The sequence below is a fragment of the Anabrus simplex genome, chromosome 1 (assembly GCF_040414725.1).
Source record: "Anabrus simplex isolate iqAnaSimp1 chromosome 1, ASM4041472v1, whole genome shotgun sequence".
NCBI lineage: Eukaryota > Metazoa > Arthropoda > Insecta > Orthoptera > Tettigoniidae > Anabrus > Anabrus simplex.
In genome coordinates this window covers 994,054,830-994,073,376 of record NC_090265.1, presented here as the reverse complement: position 1 = coordinate 994,073,376, position 18,547 = coordinate 994,054,830, and the positions used below count along the sequence as shown (strand labels likewise).

Sequence of the window (18,547 nt, the reverse complement as noted above, 5' to 3'; positions counted from 1 at the left end):
TCCTTTCCTTGACACCATTTTAACAATTCATGCAGAGTGTGCAATTTTGTAACAATTAAGTTGGGCGGCCGAATGTCATCATTAGCGGCATTCGATTCCAAATGACAGACCAAGGTTGGTATGTCAGACTATCGTGGAACATATGCGAGGATCGCGGAAGAACAGAATGGGTGATAATAACGGAGTAATTTCCTATCATCAAAGAAATAAACTGAAAAATAACATTGTAGCATTGAGAAATTCACAGAAATATTAGAGTTCTTTGAATCTTTGCTACATAACTTAACTTAAAATATGATATTAAGATTAATGAGGCAAGCATAACCTAATTCAACGAAAGGAATATGAAGATAAACAGCTGATTCATGCTATGACGTAGTATGTTTATTGATATGTTGTCACTTGTAAAACTTGTAACAATTCACTAGTAATATACAAGAGACTATCAATCTTTTGTGGAACAGAAATGTACAACTCCATACATTACAAGAACCCACACTAGTAACTTGTAATGTACAAGACCATACTTTTGTGGAATAGGCCTCAGACAGACATACACATCTGCAGTCAGGTTTGTGGGATAATCACTAGAGTGCTCCTGCTGTCATAGGAAATTGCTCTCTAGACCAGAACTCCCGGTGTAGGTCCAGCGTGTCAACGCCACAGACAAGTGGAATGCAGGCTTGATTCCTCCTAACCAACACACAGCAATCATTGGCACCAAGGCAGCACCGGCTTTCATTGGTAAACACAACGGACCTCCACTCTATCCTCCAATGAGCTCTCACTTGACACCACTGAAGTTACAGACGGCGGTGGTTTGGGGTAAGTGAAATGCACGCTGCAGGACGTCTGACTCAGAGCTGTCCTTCAAGTAACTGATTTCGAACAGTTCGGTGCGTTAATGTGGTGCCAAATGTCGCTTTAACTGCTACTGTAGACGCAGTCCGCTGCGTCACAGCCGTACACCGAATATGGTGGTCCTCCCTCTAGGTGGTGCCACATGAATGTCCGGAGCCTGATCTTCTTGTGAGAGTACCTTCTGATGACCACTGCTATCAGCATGCATGCACAGGGGAGACATTCCTACCAAGTCGTTCTGAAACAACGCGGAAGGAAAATCCACCTTTACGTAGCCCTATTATATGGCCTCGTTCAACCGCAGTGAGCTGTTGATAACTGGCCTCTTCGTCATCACAAAGGCATTCTTAACAGTCAAAGTCACTCCGTCCAATCTCACAAGTAACTAATGCTCTTGCACAGTACAACCTGTATTTAAAGCAAACCTGAGCTGAAACATCATGGGACCACTACTAGCACCACGTTGATGCGATTTGCAGGACATTTGAAACAATGTCATATTTCAGTTGTATACACGTCTACCAACTTTTGGTAATTTAGCACAACCCCATCTTGGTGTTTAGATATTTTTTCCACCAGTGCACACCTACAGGTTTTGAATCTGCTGCTCGAACAGTCATCAAAGGTACTAACTAGGGCTCGGAAGTTGATAAAATCTTATCTTCTTTAGCTGTCAGAATGGATGTTTTCAAGATTGCGGAAAAAGCTATCTTGTAATTCCATGTTGTATCACCCTGACCTTGACCCAATTACACAAGTTGCTGTGGGATTTCTCACTGTTTCAATCCAACCGCGTGTCGTCACTGCATAGTGAATGGCAGTAAATACTTTGTCTCCGACGAGTGAAGACATGTAAAAATGTCGAAAGTTGAACAAAGTAAAGGGAAGTTTTCTGCAATAATTGGTGTCCTAATTTGGTGACAAAGTATTTTCCATTGACGGAAGTAAATTTTGTAAGTTGTGTGATATTAAAGTGAGTGCAGAAAAGCATTTTATTGTGCAGCAACATATTGAACGGTTAACAGGCTGCTATATGACCAAAACAAAGGAAGACATCGCAATTACTTTGTCAAAGTACAGGAGAGTCTTCCAGTAAGTCATAATTTTGTGCAGATTTTTGTCAAGCTTGCGTAACATCCCGCTTGCAAAAAACAATAATCCAGCATTACATAAATTTTTGTAACAGTAAATGGTGAATAATATTGCAGATAAATTTACCCATCAAAAGGGTTACACTTTGAAGGCTGTTTATGAAAACACGACAGGAACAATTTTTCAGCTGCATTGGGAAAAAAAAAAAATTATTAATTTCTAATAATAATGCTATTGGCTTTATGTCCCACTGACTACTTTAACAGTTTTCGGAGACACCGAGGTGCCGGAATTTTGTCACGCAGGAGTTCTTTTATGTGCCAGTAAATCTACTGACACGAGGCTGACGTATTGGAGCACATTCAAAGACCACCAGACTGAATCAGGTGGGGTCAGATTGTCAGTGCCTCAACTGTCTGAGCCACTCAGCCCTGCTATAAATTTCTGTAGACGAGACAAGTGATCAAGATGGTCGTTATATTGAAAATGTTGTTACAGGTACATTGGTTACAACAGCAAGTGCTCGAGAAGGTGAACCATCAATCCATATGCAAACTATTTGATAAAAGCATGTTTATTTTATAGCCACAGGGCATACAATATGACCATGTTTTACTGTTCATAACCAATGTTGCACCGTATATGGTGAAGGCAATGAAATACTTTTACTCGAAAATGGTTTGTGTAAAACACCTGGCCCATCCCTTTCATAGTGTGTGCGAACTACTGCGTGCAGAATTTACAAATTCGTGTCAAATACGAAAAATGTTTTTAAAGTCTTCCAGGATAAGGACTTTTTGTGAAAGTACGCCAGACATATAATTGCCTCATGCATGTATCCATTATTCTGAAAATAATACGTAGTGAAACCTGTGATTGACATTTTGGACAGGGAAAGTTCTGCAGCAACAGCAATTTGTTCAGACTTGCTGGCTGATTCTGACTTGAAGGGAAGTTTGGCATACATAAATTGTAACTTTTCTATTCTGACAACTGTACTAACATGGCTAGAAAAAAAGACACAAGAGAATGCATTCAGTTCTCCAGAAGATATGAAGTATCCAATGCAAGCTGGAAATTTTGACTTTGGTATACTTGCCTTATTTCAACTGTGCACCCATGTGAGACACTTTGAATGACTATGGTTCTTTACCGGAATGCTGAATACAATATGTCTATAGATTTCATTTTTTTAAATTTTATTTTTTTTACCTTTTATGTTATATTTTCATAAATTTTAACGTGGTTTTATAGGTAATTTTTCAGTATTTTTAGGCCATATTTTCACAAATTCGTTTTATAAGTCACTTTTCAGTAAATTATAGGACAACAACTTCCAAGCCCTAGAACCCTATAGATTGTACAACTGAATGTAGAAAAGTCACAAAAATAAAATTCTTCATTCTGCAGTCTCCAGAGTCAAAGGAGACGAATGTGCTTAACTGTATGGGGAAGCCAGGATCTTACTTAGCATATAGCTTGCAACTTTGGTGATATTACTTGGAAATGAAGCATCCTTATCACTTCTTAAATGAATCTGGGTGTAAAATATTTTCTTTAGAAATGACAGACATTCCCTCAAAAATAATTTTGTCACAATGCATGACATGTTCAACTATATACCAGAAGTCTCTGGTTGGCAAAGCAGTATATGTCTACCATATTCTTGAATTCTGAGTACTCACTCATCGAATGAACAAGGGCATTATTAGAAATTTTTAAAAATTAATTAAAAAAAGCTGTATGGAGAGCCCAAATTCTTGGCTGAGACTTTCCAAGAGAATTGCTCATTCCCTGAAATGTAGTATCCTAACTCCGAAAGCAAATTATCCCAATATGTCCACCTGCCAGTTTGGCTTTCTGCCACATAGGGACAACAACATTCTGTCCATTTCCATTGCCAAGTGGTTAGGATGTTGACCTTTGGTCCACGGTATCCCGGGTTAGATTCCCGGCTAGGTCAACGATTTTAACCTTCAATGGCTAATTACTCTGGCTGGAGGAGTCGATGTGTGTGCCATCTTCAGCATTAGATTTCATCCTAAGCACGCAGGCCACCCCAGGGCGTGAACTCCAAAGAAATGAAATTTCTATTTTTTAACTCATTGGCACCAACTTACTGAATCGTTCCATTCGCTGCCATTCTGGATCGACAGCTGACAAACGGAACTGCTCCATACTAACTTATAAACATTAGTAGTTGAAGTTACTGGCAAGAGATGGGTCTTGCGGCACAAACAGATTACTCCTTGAAGTTCAGGGAATCTAATTTCATAAAATGCTGAATAAAAAGACAAAATGCAATCTGCCTACACTCGTAGTAAACAAACATGGCTGGTGGTGACGAAGATGTCATTAAGTGGCTAGAAAATTACAATGACAATTTTTCATCATGTAGGCATACATGTATGGATTCATTTTTCAGTTACTTTTCCTCTAACAGAAAGGAAAAAGCACCATTTCAGGCCCTACAGAAGTATACAAGGCTCATAAATTAATGTCAGAAGTCAGGTGGCTGTGTGAACAATGTGGCGTGCCACTTCTCTGGAGAGCTGTTTCAAAAAAAAAAAAAAACAGCAACAACAACAACAACAACAACAACAATAATAATAATAATAATAATAATAATAATAATAATAATAATAATAATAATGATGATGAAAGAATATTTAATTTTAAAATACACAAAATAAAGTACACTTAAAGTATATAACTACAGTAATCCATTCATTCATTTCATTCATTCCTTTATTCGCTCAACAATTATCCAGCAAGTCAGCGGGATCTACCCAGCAAGTGCTCGTGGAAACTTGTGATGAGAAGGATTGTCTCTAATGTTCGCAGGTAACGAATTCCATGACCTAGACACAGAGATTATGAAGGCGCGGTTGTACACAGCAGTGCAGTTTACAGGTATGGCAAGAGAGGAACCACATCTAGTATTGTGTTTATGATAGGACGAGAGGTAAGAAAAAGATGAAGACAGATAGTCAGGAGTATTATTGGAAAGTACTTTGTGCAGAAGTGATAGCATGTGAAGTTCACGGCGCTGGTGCACCTGAAGCCAAGACAGCTCTTTATAATAAGGTGATATACGAGCATCATATCGCAGATTAAAGATATCTTGCGCAGCTGTTCAGGTTTTGGTCCAGTTTCTAGTTACTGTCGCAGGTTATTTCAGTCAACACAGTGTCACAGTAGTCAAATATAGGTTGTATCAGAGAGCGAATTATTTGTACTTAAAGTCGAACAGAGAATACATTAGCAATCCATTTCAGGGGATATAAGCATTTATGTACTTTATTACATGTGCTTATCACCTGTTGAGTCCAATTTAGGGTCTCGATCATAATAATTCCTAAGTTAGTCACTGAAGTAGAGTAGCGTATGATTTTATTGTTTAAAATTATTGGGGAGATCCTCCTCTGCGAACCATGTGACCTTGCCGCGGTGGGGAGGCTTGCGTGTCCCAATGATGCAGATAGCCGAGTTGCAGGTGCAACCATATCGGATGGGTATCTGTTGAGAGACCAGACTAACGAATGGTTCATCGAAAGGGGGGTAGCAGCCTTTCGGTAGTTGCAAGGGTGGCAGTCTAGATGATTGACTGATACGGCCTTGTAATAATACTCAACATGGCTTATCTGTGTTGATGGATTTGGAGACGCTTCAGTCATTTTCAAGGCCGCAAACCGAGGAAATAAAATAAGATCTGTGTTTGTTTAAAAAAAAAACATTTACTTTCCTTAGGCCCGTAATTTTTTTTAAATGTTTAAATGTTAACCGCCTTCTGCAGTTTTTCTGTTTGTTCCTTGGTAGCGTCAAGTAATACCACATCGCAATAGTTGAGTTTGTATAACACGAGCATCTGAATCATTCTTATTTTCAAATTGTAGGGAAGAAGCGACTGGGGAATTCTGAATGGGTGAAGCGAAGCATAGACTTTCCTACAAGTATCGTTTATTCGTTCATTTCAATCTTAGATTTCATTTGTACTGGCCCCAAAGCTTCTGAGAGACTTCTGCAATAGTATTACCACGCCATTTATCATGAGTGGGGTCGGAGGTATAATTTTACGTGGTGCGCAAATTCGGGAAGTAAATGGTTCCGTGTTGCGAGATAATGGTATGGTTGTGTCAGGAACTAGATTTGTAGGATGAGAATAATTGTCGCTCTTCGAAACAAAGTCAGATGTGATTTATGACTATCTTGGATGTGTTAATGACCTAGCAAACACTATGCTACTTCTTGGAAGTTATACGTACGCCTACACATTTGTTACGAGAATTAGGTAAGATAGCCTTGTAATAATACTCAACATGGCTTAGCTGTGTTGATACTGCTACACGGCTGAAAGCAACGGGAAACTACAGCCGTAACTACCTCCCGAGGACATGCAGCTCTCTCTGTATGAATGATGTACTGATGATGGCTTCCTCCCGGGTAAAATATTCCGGAGGCAAACTAGTCCCCCATTCGGATCTCCGAGTGGGGACTACACGAGAGGGGGCGATCATCAGGAAGATGGATACTGACATTCTGCGAGTCGGAGCGTGGAATGTTAGAAGTTTGAATCGTTGTGGTAGGCTAGAGAATCTGAAAAGGGAGATGGATAGGCTAAAGTTAGATGTAGTTGGTATAAGTGAAGTACGTTGGCACGAAGAAAAGGATTTTTGGTCAGGCGACTACCGAATTATCAACACGAAATCAAACAGGGGAAATGCAGGTGTTGGTTTAATAATGAATAAGAAAATAGGGCAGCGGGTAAGCTACTACGACCAGCATAGTGAAAGAATTGTCGTCGTCAAGAAGACACCAAACCAATGCCCACCACAATAGTGCAGGTCTATATGCCTACTAGTTCAGCGGATGATGAAGAAATTGAAAGAATATATGAGGAGATAGAAGATTTAATACAATATGTAAAAGGTGACGAGAATTTAATTGTGATGGGAGACTAGAATGCAGTGGTAGGCCAAGGAAGAGAAGGTAGTATAGTAGGAGAATTTGGATTGGGACAAAGGAACGAAAGAGGAAGTCGGCTGGTTGAATTCTGCACTGATCATAATTTAGTCCTTGCCAATACTTGGTTCAAACACCACAAACGACGGCTGTATACGTGGACGAGACCTGGAGACACTGGAAGGTATCAAATAGACTTCATTATGATTAGGCAGAGATTCAGAAACCAGGTGTTGGATTGCAAAACTTTCCCAGGAGCAGACGTGGACTCTGACCACAACTTGTTGGTCATGAAATGCCATCTGAAGTTGAAGAAATTGAAGAAAGGAAAGAATGCAAAAAGATGGGATCTAGACAAGTTGAAAGAAAAGAGTGTGAGGGATTGTTTCAAGGAACATGTTGCACAAGGGCTAAATGAAAAGGCTGAAGGAAACACTATAGAGGAAGAGTGGAGAGTCATGAAAAATGAAGTCAGTAGGGCTGCTGAAGAAATGTTAGGAAAGAAGAAAAGATCAACTAAGAATCAGTGGATAACTCAGGAGATACTAGACCAGATTGATGAACGACGAAAATACAAGAACGCTAGAAATGAAAAGGGCAGAAAAGAATACAGGCGATTAAAGAATCAAGTGGATAGAAAGTGCAAGGTAGCTAAGGAAGAATGGCTGAAGGAGAAGTGCAAGGATGTCGAAGGCTGTATGGTCCTGGGAAAGGTAGATGCTGCATACAGGAAAATCAAGGAAACCTTTGGAAAAAGGAAATCTAGGTGCATGAATATTAAGAGCTCAGATGGAAAGCCACTTCTAGGGAAAGAAGACAAAGCAGAAAGATGGCAGGAGCATATCCAACAGTTGTATCAAGGTAAAGATGTAGATAATTTGGTTCTGGAACATGAAGAGGCTGTTGATGCTGATGAAATGGGAGACCCAATTTTGAGGTCAGAGTTTGATAGAGCTGTGAGTGACCTAAATAGGAACAAGGCACCTGGAATTGATGACATTCCCTCTGAATTACCGACTGCCTTAGGAGAAACCAGCATGGCAAGGTTATTTCATTTAGTGTGCAAGATGTATGAGACAGGAGAAGTCCCATCCGATTTTCGCCAGGGCTGACAGGTGTGAAAACTACTGCACCATTAGTTTAGTATCTCATGCCTGCAAAATTTTAACACGTGTTATTTACAGAAGAATGGAAAAACAAGTTGAAGCTGAGTTGGGAGAAGATCAATTTGGCTTCAGAAGAAATGTAGGAACACGTGAAGCAATCCTGACTTTACGATTGATCTTAGAGGATAGAATCAAGAAGGACAAGCCCACGTATATGGCATTCGTAGATCTAGAAAAGGCATTTGATAATGTTGATTGGACCAAGCTATTTATGATTCTGAAGATGATAGGGATCAGATACCGAGAAAGAAGAATTATCTACAATCTGTATAAAAATCAGTCTGCAGTGATAAGAATCGAGGGCTTTGAAAAAGAAGCAGCAATCCAGAAAGGAGTGAGGCAAGGCTGCAGTTTGTCCCCTCTCCTTTTCACTGTTTACATAGAACAGGCAGTAAAGGAAATCAAAGAGAAATTTGGAAAGGGAATCACAGTCCACGGAGAAGAAATCAAAACCTTGAGATTTGCCGATGATATTGTTTTTTTTATCTGAGACTGCAGAAGATCTCGAGAAGTTGCTGAATGGTATGGATGAAGTCTTAGGTAAGGAGTACAAGATGAAAATAAATAAGTCCAAAACAAAAGTAATGGAGTGCAGTCGAACGAAGGCAGGTGATGTAGGAAATATTAGATTAGGAAATGAAGTCTTAAAGGAAGTAGATGAATACTGTTACTTGGGTAGTAAAATAACTAACGATGGCAGAAGTAAGGAGGACATAAAATGCAGACTAGCACAAGCAAGGAAGAACTTTCTTAAGAAAAGAAATTTGCTCACTTCAAACATTGATATTGGAATTAGAAAGATGTTTTTGAAGACTTTCGTGTGGAGCGTGGCATTGTATGGAAGTGAAACATGGACGATAACTAGCTCAGAAAGAAAGAGAATAGAAGCTTTTGAAATGTGGTGTTACAGAAGAATGCTGAAGGTGAGATGGATAGATCGAATCACGAATGAAGAGATACTGAATCGAATTGGTGAGAGGAGATCGATTTGGCTAAATTTGACGAGAAGAAGAGATAGAATGATAGGACACATCTTAAGACACCCAGGACTTGTTCAGTTGGTTTTTGAAGGAAGTGTAGGTGGTAAGAACGGTAGGGGTAGACCAAGGTATGAATATGACAAGCAGATTAGAGCAGATGTAGGATGCAATAGTTACGTAGAAATGAAAAGGTTAGCACAGGATAGGGTGGCATGGAAGGCTGCATCAAACCAGTCTATGGACTGATGACTCAAACACACATTGGGGAGATGTCCTGTTGCTTGAGGGAATATAGGTTTCTACTGGTACCAATTATAATAACTTGAGTCTTATTTGGGTTCATTAATAAACTGTTTTTATTTGGATAGTCACTAAGATGTTGGTGGTCATAATTTATTTTAGTAATTGCAGTATCAATATAACTCGGTTTTGAATGATGGTAAATCTGTACATCATCCACATACACTTGCAATTTGCAGAATTTAAGAGCTTTTGATATATCATTAATTTGGATGACAAATAACAATGGTCCGAGAACCGACCCCTGAGAGACACCGAGGGTCTTACTTTGCCATCCTGAACTCAAATTTCTAACTGTCACACATTGCCGGCGATTTTCAAGGTAAGATGAAAAGAAACAAAATTTAGCTCTTGAAGTTTCTGCAGTAGTAACTGAGGATTGACAGTGTCGAAAGCACTACTGAGATCTAATAATGTCAGTACAGTCACGTCCCATTGGTCAGTTGCATGTCTGATATCATCTGTCACTCGCAGTAAAGCTATCGCAGTGCCATGTCCTTTCCTGAAGCTGGACTGAAAGGGATTAGAGAGGGAATGCTTGGTAAGGTATTCAGTAACTTGTGTGGGTATGAACTAGACGTTCAACGGTGCTAGGATGGATACTGGGCAATAATCTGAAGGAGAATCAAACTTAGAGCTCTTCAGGATGGGTCTAATTAGTGCATCTTTCCAAACATCTGGGAAACTCTGTTTGTCAGGCAGTAGTTAAACATATGAGTTAGTATGGGCAGAACAGCTCCCAAGATATCCCTAATAAGCGATATAGGAATGTCATCATTACCTGTAGCATTAGATGTAATAGAGTATATCACACCTTTAACTTCATTCGAGATGACATTTCTAAAAGAGAATTGCTCATACACAGACTGCTGTTGTAACAAGGATAGTGAATTCTTAGGGAAGGAGGTAGGGGCTATTCTTGGCCGTGCGAAATGATCATTTAAAACATCTAGCGATATGCATGGTACATGTTGCTCTACGGCTTTACCTATACCTAACATGCATAATTTAATCCATTCTTGTCTCAGGCTGTTATTGTTCATCAGTTCCTGAGAGTATTTATATTCAGAATTCCTAATTAACTACTTGGTTCAGTTTCTCAGAATCGTGTACTGCTCAAAATCATCTGTGTCATGCGCCTGTCTGTACAGTTTGTCATGACTGGCCACAGAAGATCTTATCTCGGCCGTTAGCCATGCGGAAAAATGGCGGGTGATTCTTACCTGTTTCTTTGGTGCGTGCTTGTCAAATATTTACAGTACCAGTGAAATGAATTTGTTTACTTTAGAGTTAATGTTCTGAAAATTACATACACTATCCCAAGGCAAGATATATGCATTGTGGCGTATTTTATTCCGCTCCATATGTCGTGTCATATTGTAATGTAGCATGGTTTGTACTTAGGTATTCGTGTAGAATAACACACGTACAATAGGTTATGTGAAAAGATGACAGGAGCAGGGATCCGCCTGTGCTTAATTACTTTTTGAGGTTGATTTCTCACAAGAAGATCAATTAAGGTATGACTTGTGCGGTCAGTATAATGAACGTGATTAGCAGCGTTGAGGAGTAAAACTGCCATGTTTGTAGCGAGAAATTAATTCAATAGATTGTTTGTGTCACTAGCCTGCTTCAAAAGGTCAGTGTTGAAGTCACCCGTGATTATAATGTCACCGTATGACAAGATAAGATTTGCTAATGCCTCTTCAAAATCATCAGTCTGTCTCATTTAAGGTGGCTTGTATACAATCCCTATTAATCTCTTTTTATGGCAGTCTAATTCTACAAACATAAATTCTGGTTGCAGTATAAGTCTTGGGTCAATTTTGTCAATGCAGTCATGGTGTAATATCGAGTATCCATCAAGGTTAGCTGCCGATAACCGCATGTCTGTACACATCAAACTTTCACCGATTCCAATAATATGAACATTGTTTCACTTCAAAAATAGCCCTACCTCTTCCATATGAGCTAATAATGACTGGCCATTTAGATGGCAACAGTATAACGACCGCGGGCGGCTGCTAAGCTGATCTTGCAACATAAGTCCTGTTGAAGATGGTAGGGATGAAACAGAAGGGGAGGGTGAAGGCTGTGGAGAGGAATGCAGGTCAATGGTATTACCGTTGTACAGGTCAACAAACACATGAAACTAAGCAGTATGAAAACAAACATTATGTAAACAGGGGCCAATGACCTTTGATGGTAGGCCCTTTAAAACAACAAGCATCATCATCATCATCATCATCATCATCATCATCATCATCATCATCAAAATTATGTAAGATGTAAAATAAGCTTACCCGAGCAACCTGGTGAGTAGATCCACTGACTTTCACGTGCACACGCACGCGCACACACACACACAAATATAAACTAATTACTAAACACATAATTTCTGTATCTAAGATTTAGTTCCACCTTCTCTTAATATACAAATGCGTCCATCTTGAGTCCAGCATTTCTGCAGTCCCCATAAATCCCTAGCCTGATTAAGGATATGTTTTCTCACACTTGTGAGGGACTCAGCATGAGCCCACTGCCCTTCAAAGCTTGTTTGACGCGCCACACTCAATCACGATTATGGTATCGAACGAACTTAATAATGATAGGTCGATTTCCTTGTGAGACCACTTCAGCAGACGTTCGATTTCAGCGGTCTAGCCTGTGGCAGCGATCCACATCAAGAATTGAAAGTTCTACTGAAAGTTCATTTTTCAGCGTGCCCAGCATTTTAACGCAGACGTCCTCCGACGGCTGTTCCGGGACCCGATGCAATAAAAGGCATTTCTGGCGACTGTACTGTTCGGCCTCATCCAACACGTTGTTTTGTTTTTGAAGCCTATCTTCCAGGGCCTTCAACTCCCCTTTAAGCTCAGAAATGTCTTTGCTGGCCTGTTCCTTGAATGCTTGGAACTTGCCCACTTGATAATTCGAGTACCGTGCTGACACATCTTAACCCACCACCTCTCCTTTCGTCATTTTCTGTTTTCACTATTATTGGTAGTCCACGTCTATTACTACGAAGGGCCCCCACACACACAAATGTTTTGTTCCTCAGAAGTTCTTCTGCCAAAGGTACGCTGATGTAGAAATTATCGACATAGAGGTTATGTCTTTCATTTAGAAATCCATGTAGAAGCTCCATTACAACAGAATGAGCATGACCTACACTGCTTTCACTCACAATGGATTTTCCTGCATAGATCTTCGTTCTAACAGTGTAGCCTTCTGTTGTACACACAGTTTATACACCTTGACTCCATATTTGTGAGTTTTGTTAGGAATGTACATGCTGAAAACTAACCGGCCTCTCCAAGGAACTTTAGTTTCATCTATCACCATTTCTTTCCCCACTGTCAAGACATTCTCAAAATTATGGCTTAATTCATCAGGGAGGGGTTGGATTTGATAACCAACCTGGTGTGTGGGACCCTTTGTAGCAATAGACGTGGACTACCAATGATAGTGAAACAGAAAATGAAGAAAGGAGAGGTGGTGGGTTTAGATGTGTCAGCACGGTACTCGAGTTATCAAGTGGGTTGACAAGCGACCTGTTCTAATGCTTTCAACACTGCCGAGCCATAGTGACTGCCTGGTAGATCTGGAAACAAAAACAGACAGTGAACCTGTCAGGAAGCCTCTCTCTGTTCTTTATTACAATGGAGCTAAAAAGGGGGTTGATTTCAGCAATCAGATGCCTTCCTATTATTCAGGTCTACGGAAAGGTTTAAAATGGTACAGGAAAGTAGCCATAGAAGTTATCATTGGAACGGCCTTGGTTAATGCTTGGATACTTCACACCATAACGTCTGCAAAAAAGATGCCACTACTGCAATTTCCAGAGAAGGTCGCAAGAAGCCTGGTTGGACTACAGACAGAACCTGTCATCAGTCCTGGGAGGAGACATGCGCACTCTCTCTCAAAGATGGAAGAACCAGCCAGAAAAGTTTGATTACGATGCGTGGTTTGCTATAAAGCTCAGCAAGAATGTGGTACATCGAAAGACGCTGACAAGAAAACAAAGCAGGTGACAACGTACTGTGAGAAATGCCCAAATAAACCACTGATGTGCACTGGATATTTTAATATGGTTCATAAATGCTGAAATTGAACTTGGGTTCAAAATAAAAATTGCCATTGTATAATAAGAACATTAGTGAGATCATGAGTGTAAATAGTTTAGGGAATTTTGAGATCAGTGAAAAGAAATAGACAATTGGGTTCAAATAGAGAAGAGTATTATTTAAAAAATATTATTTTAAATTTTATATATTATAAAGAAAAATATGTTAAATTACTGTTTGTCTAAAAATGCATTTATCCTCATGTAAATCAACCTTTACCAACATGTAGAAAGGGATGTTAACGCTCTGTTCTGTGCTACGCGAGGCATGGGTGACTCGTGGACTTTAATCACTATTGCCGTTAAACCGAGCGCTCGTGGATCCTCCTGCTGAGGAATGTGAGAACTTGACATGACTTGCAGCTGTCAATCTAATTATTTCAAAGTAATATACTTTCGCCATCCACCGGTAGCCCGCAGAACTACTCCCGTGGGACGAGTTACACGTGCCTCGTGGCGCACACAAGCGAAGTACAGTACGAAACATCATTGACTCGTGATGCACTCACGCTTAATGTCAACAGTGTAACAATAGCAAACCTGTTAATATGGTGATGCTGATTATGAGTACAGAAGCAGTTTTCCTTAAGTGACAACATTTAGGATGTGATAATGAATTTTCTTAAAAGGTACTAATATTACATGGTTATTTAATACAATTAAAATCCTACAGAATAAATGTAAAATAAATACACTACTTCAAGAACAGGTAGGAATAAGTGCAAAAATATTGAATAATACCAAATCTTCATAAAACAATGGTGTCATTCAAAAATGTACATTAGAATGTCGTTTCCTTTTATGTTCTTCTGATCCCCCCTGCATGCACTGTACCCCATACATAGTGTTCCATCACAGCACAGTTCCAACAATTGATACCTTCTTTCCAAGCAGTCTTGGTGAAGACGTTCATCACGTGCCTCACATACAGCACCTAAATTAGGCCTAAAGAAATCGATATGAAAAAACAAACTGGACATTTTCACTGACTTTCTACATCCAAGTATATGGTAACTCTGTATCAAATTCTGTACCAGTTGCATATAATTCACTTCTCTATTGCCCTTAAACTGTTGCACTACCATTTTACAAGCATAGCAAGCATTTCCTTCATCAAGAGATACTGCGTCTACAAGTTCTTTTGGATTTTAACATCACACAGATCCAAGGTCCAGTGAAAATTCCATCTTTTAATTTTGCTTCAGGTAAGTTGGTGAACATTTGTCTGATGATACACAGAGCCCCACTCTTGTAATATAAATCTTTGGTGAATTGCTTAACAAGTCCAAGTTTGATATGGAGTGGTGTTAACAATATTCTCGCTAGACACATAAGGCTCATTTTTTACACTTTGTTCACCTGGAATTTGTTCTTTTCGTGTAGAATATTCTATCCTGGCAAAATGCTGATCATCTGGTCTCTATCCCACAGGCAGGAAAAGCAAGAACAATCACTACAAACATCCATATTTTAGATTTTCCAAGAGCAGCCTGATATTTTCATTCCTTTAAGTTTTGCAGAATGATAAAGGTATGGAAGGGAAATTTTTCCAATTATGCAGTTGGAGAGCTTTGAGACTTCTACTTGAACTATCTATAAACGGACACCACCGATCTGGTTATTTGCAACTCCCTAACAAGGTCATCCAATTTCTGTTGAGTAAAAAGGTGTGGTTCCAAACTGCCTTCATGACTAAAACTGAAATTGCTGTCATCAGTTTTGAATTTGTCTCTACCTCCTTTTCACTAATAGTCTGTTTTGGCAGTGATGGAATTGGCAGCTGTTCACTGTGTGTTACTAGAACAATAGATGACAATATGCTAGGATATGGATTCTTTTTTCCGCTCTTGGGTACTTTTGTAATGTGTAATATCCACCATACAAAAGTAACAGTTACTGTGATGATTTGTATGCTCTTGCTATATTTGGGGAATTGCAAATGGCATTCATGTAACTGTTCCATGCAGCCAAACCTCTAAATTAGACCGGCAGTTGCCACAAAACACATGGAGAGCCCATGTAACATGTAAGAACAGTATGCCCCATAGAGCTTTGTGGTGGGCACAATTTTATGGACGGACATGAAGTTCTCAATAAACGTGGACAAAATTCCAAAAACCCCTACTGGTGTTCGGTGGAGATAATCCTATATGCCAGATAGTGTCAAGAGCCTTTTCCAGGTTAAAAAAAAAAAGAGAGAGAGAGAGAGAGAAAAAAAGGCAGCTAAGTGCTCCTCCTGATGAAAGGCCTCTTGAATGGTGCTCTCCAATCTAACCAGATCATCGGTGGCAGATCAGTGAGGGTGAAAAACCACACGAGTAGTTAGTAAGGAGACCTCTCTCTTCCAAGACTCACACAAGTTGTCAGTTTACCATCCTTTTGAATAGCTTACAGAGGCCATTTGTTAGGAGTATTAGCCTACAGCTAAATGGAACTGCACGTAATAATATTGAACATAACCTCACTTGCCATAGCCACCCTGTTAGAAACTATCGCCATGCAGATTATAATTAACGGAATGCGATAGCCATTACCTTACATCAGTTCACAATTCTTTGTGAAATTCCATGAATGCGCACTTAAGCGACTGCAGCTATCGAGCTCGGTGCTAGAAGAAAGCAACATCAAACTTGAAATAGTGCCCTAAGTTCGTTGTTGCTTTCTCCTAGCAACCTTTAATACATCGTTTCTTTTCTCTGTTGTCTCCTGATGAAGAAAGGTAAGGTTCCTTTCGAAACGCGTAGAGTATGTTTACAATTAATTACATGGCATAAGCCCAAAGTATACCTTTATGAATAGGTATGAGGTTATCCACCTCATACATATTCTCTTGATTACATGTCAATACAGATAAAACATGAAGTTCTTAACTTATAACATTCATTTTGTTTTAATTTCAAATACATTTTACTTTTATTATTAGACAAGCTTTCCTCAAAATTCATTTGGACTAGATTAATGCTTCCACTTAAAAATTAGTTGGATTGGAAAGGCTTAAAGGCATTATATGGATGATATTAATGATACAATGATGATGATACGCACTATGTGCATTGCATTTGAAACAATGTTGATACCATGGATATAGGACATAGACCTTTATAGCAGTTAACAATGATGAACGATGTGCATAAAATAGTTTTTCTTATAAACCTACCTACAGTATTGGACTAAATCATAATTATGTCCTTACACTGAAATGTGCATTGTTCAAGTCAGAACACACGTACACAAGTAACTCACTTTTCTGAAGAAAAAAGGAACTTCTTTCCTATAACAACACATAAATATAAGTATAAATTTTTTATATAATCATTTCATACCTTGAACCATACCAGAAGTGACCACCTGTTCAGACATAATCACCATTCCATGAATATTTCCAGTACTACCAGCATGGGGCTTCTTATAAGACAGCTGAGGTGTCGCACTACCTTGCAGTTGCTTCTCCACCTCTAGTGATTCAAGCAAAAAGGAAAAATCCATTTTATTAGGAAATAAGATGCATAAAATATGTTAACAGTACCTAAAGAAAAAAAATCATAATTAAATTGGGGAAGTTAGGCCTATTCCAGAGCCTAGATAGAAGATCTGTGAGCTAGATTTCCTGTTTGCAATGGTACTACTTCATCATGCCAAATGTACAGGATATATGATAAAGGTATGTTGCTTGCATTTGAATAATAATAAACTTAACAAAGTGATAAAAATGCTTACTCATCAGAACAATATTATGCCATACACTATTTAAGACTCTTACAACTGTAACATTACATCAGGGGTGGAGTCCCAAACCCTAACCCCCACCAACCTCAGTTCCAAAAATCCTGGTTTTAGGGCTATTTCAAACCATTTTGAACATAATTTTAGATACAATATTCAAAAACCATTACAAAATTCTGAAAGAATTAAGATCAAGGTATGTTATAGATGGTGAGAAGTACGTCATGTCAACACCAATCTTTGAATTATGTCAATTTATTTGACAAATGTAAAATTATGAAGAAAAATATGCATATTAAGAATAACTCAAATTATTACTGATCTTTTCTATGGTATCCTCAATACAACTTTCAATTTGGAGAACTTGTGGTATTTGTGGCATATACAGAATGTTTAAATAAAGGTGTCCGATATTGCAACAGGGGTTGGGAATGGTCAAAATGAGAAGAAATGTTCATATAAACATATGTCCGGAAACAAATACCTGTTGAAATATGCGCCACTGTGCCTGCGTGGGGGAGCATGTATTCGGTGGTGCAGGCATCTACCCGTTGAAGGTCTTTGCACGTGTTAGATGTTCAGTCATCGTATGTGGTTGTGCTGGCAGTGTGTCTCTCCACTGAAGGTCTTTGCACGAGTCTAATGTTCCAACATAGTATGCGGTTGTGTTGGCAGTGCAGTGCTGCACCCAAACTTGACTAGTGGTCCCATGCTTTATGGACGACGTAAACAGTGTGATGGGGTATTCCCTGAGGGAAATGGCAGACATGGTCTTTTGCTATGGATTAGCCAACTGTAGTGGACGACCGGCCCATATTATGTTCGTTCAACAACATCCAGGCCGCAACATTCCACCGGAAAAGATTTTTGCTCGGCTATTCCAACGACTTGCACAAAACAGGTCCATTTACTGCCAGGACAACGGAATGTGGTGGACCACATACCGTTTGCACGCTGGAAATGGAGGAACGGGTGTTGCAACACGTGGAACGTGATCCTCAAACAAGTGTACAAAGAAGTTCAGCTGCTGAAGGTATCAACCATGCTCTTGCGTGGTTTGGTTCTGCATAAGCGGTTACTGTATCCGTACCTGTTCAATGTGTTCAAACTCTTCGGTCTTCCGACAACCCTGCCACAGCACAAAAGGGAACATGCATGATCCGGGGTTTTAATTAAAAATACAGTAGAACCTCGATTATACGTTCCTGGAAACTACGTTTTCCCGTATTATCCGTTCAAATTACGTGGTCCCGCGAGCATCCTAATTAAATCACGTTGTAAAAATCCTGCATTATCCGTTCCTCGAAGAAACGATTTCCCGGATCAACCGTCCAGAT

The 18,547-nt window shown here is 39.4% G+C and overlaps 1 protein-coding gene across 9 annotated transcripts in view; it reads right to left on the bottom strand.

The window, feature by feature from the left end:
• Nucleotides 1-18,547, bottom strand: part of Abl (tyrosine-protein kinase Abl) — a 520,947-nt gene that overhangs the window by 163,480 nt on the left and 338,920 nt on the right. For all 9 annotated transcript variants that reach the window (XM_067136890.2, XM_067136892.2, XM_067136891.2 and 6 more), the window contains one exon: nt 16,811-16,942. In XM_067136890.2, the coding sequence (XP_066992991.2) occupies nt 16,811-16,942 (132 nt within the window). The remainder of the gene's footprint in view (nt 1-16,810; nt 16,943-18,547) is intronic.